Source organism: Coregonus lavaretus (assembly GCF_964263955.1).
Source record: "Coregonus lavaretus genome assembly, contig: HAP1_SCAFFOLD_2772, whole genome shotgun sequence".
Classification (NCBI taxonomy): domain Eukaryota; kingdom Metazoa; phylum Chordata; class Actinopteri; order Salmoniformes; family Salmonidae; genus Coregonus; species Coregonus lavaretus.
Window position 1 is genome coordinate 72,501 of NW_028162146.1, and position 1,074 is coordinate 73,574.

Below are 1,074 nucleotides of genomic sequence, written 5' to 3' on the forward strand. Positions count from 1 at the left end.
TCCGTCAGTCAGTCCTAAAATGAACGTCCCTGAGATCAAAACCAGCCTAGCAGGCCATACCGCTGAGTGAAAACTGAAACCCCCCCCCCCCCCAACCTATCAGGAGATCTAACAGAGAGACTGAAGCACCCATTTCAAAGGAGATTACAGATGAGCTGTCATCGGGCCCCAGTGAGTTATTACTGGCTGGCCGTGCAGCAATTTAGCAGCGCGGGAGCTAGGATGGTTCAGTAAACGTGGCAAGTCTAGCCGGAGGGCATGGTATCACCCCATGTGTGTCCTATGGTGACCCAGTCGTCCGTTATCCATTAAATTAATTACACCCGAACAGAGAAGACCACACACACTGTAAAGCCTAAACACCGTACAGTGTACAGAAATTACAGAGAAGATTTTACAGAATGAAAAACATTTATGCAGTAAATGATACTGTACCTACAATGTCAAAATAATAGGTAGATATACTGTAGTAGTAATACTAATACTACTAATATATTATATACCGGTATACTGTAATAGTAATACTACTAATATATTATATACTGGTATACTGTAAATGCAGATTAAAATGGATCAACCGTGAGGATGTCACCAAGTTCATTAATGTGTCATCATACAGCCTGTTATCTAGAACTAAACCTGTTGTATCATACAGCCTGTTCTATGTAATTAAACCTGTTGTATCATACAGCCTGCTCTATGTAACTAAACCTGCATTGGTTGTGTCACACATGCAGAGCAGAGACCATTGTTCATTCAGACAGCCAAACAACAGGGAAGGGAACCCCTGGCCTCCACAGACACACATACAGATAGTAGTGTCTAACATTAGATATCACAATGGTCTCTTTGACATGGACTGTTACTGGTGGTAGATAGCTGCAGATCATCTGTAGCAGAGCACACAGAGCCCATGAGCACTGGACTGACCCCCTCACCCAGGAGCACTGGGCTGACCCCCTCACCCAGGAGCACTGGGCTGACCCCCTCACCCAGGAGCACTGGGCTGACCCCCCTCACCCAGGAGCACTGGGCTGACCCCCTCACCCAGGAGCACTGGGCTGACCCCCTCAC

The 1,074-nt window shown here is 46.5% G+C and overlaps 1 protein-coding gene across 1 annotated transcript in view; it reads right to left on the reverse strand.

Moving 5' to 3' along the window:
- Nucleotides 1–749, reverse strand: part of jakmip3 (Janus kinase and microtubule interacting protein 3) — a gene marked incomplete at both ends in the record, with an annotated part of 37,676 nt that extends 36,927 nt beyond the window's left edge. The window contains one exon of the mRNA XM_084194207.1: nt 732–749. Within this exon, the coding sequence (XP_084050333.1) occupies nt 732–749 (18 nt within the window). The remainder of the gene's footprint in view (nt 1–731) is intronic.
- Between the last annotated feature and the right edge of the window lie 325 nt (nt 750–1,074).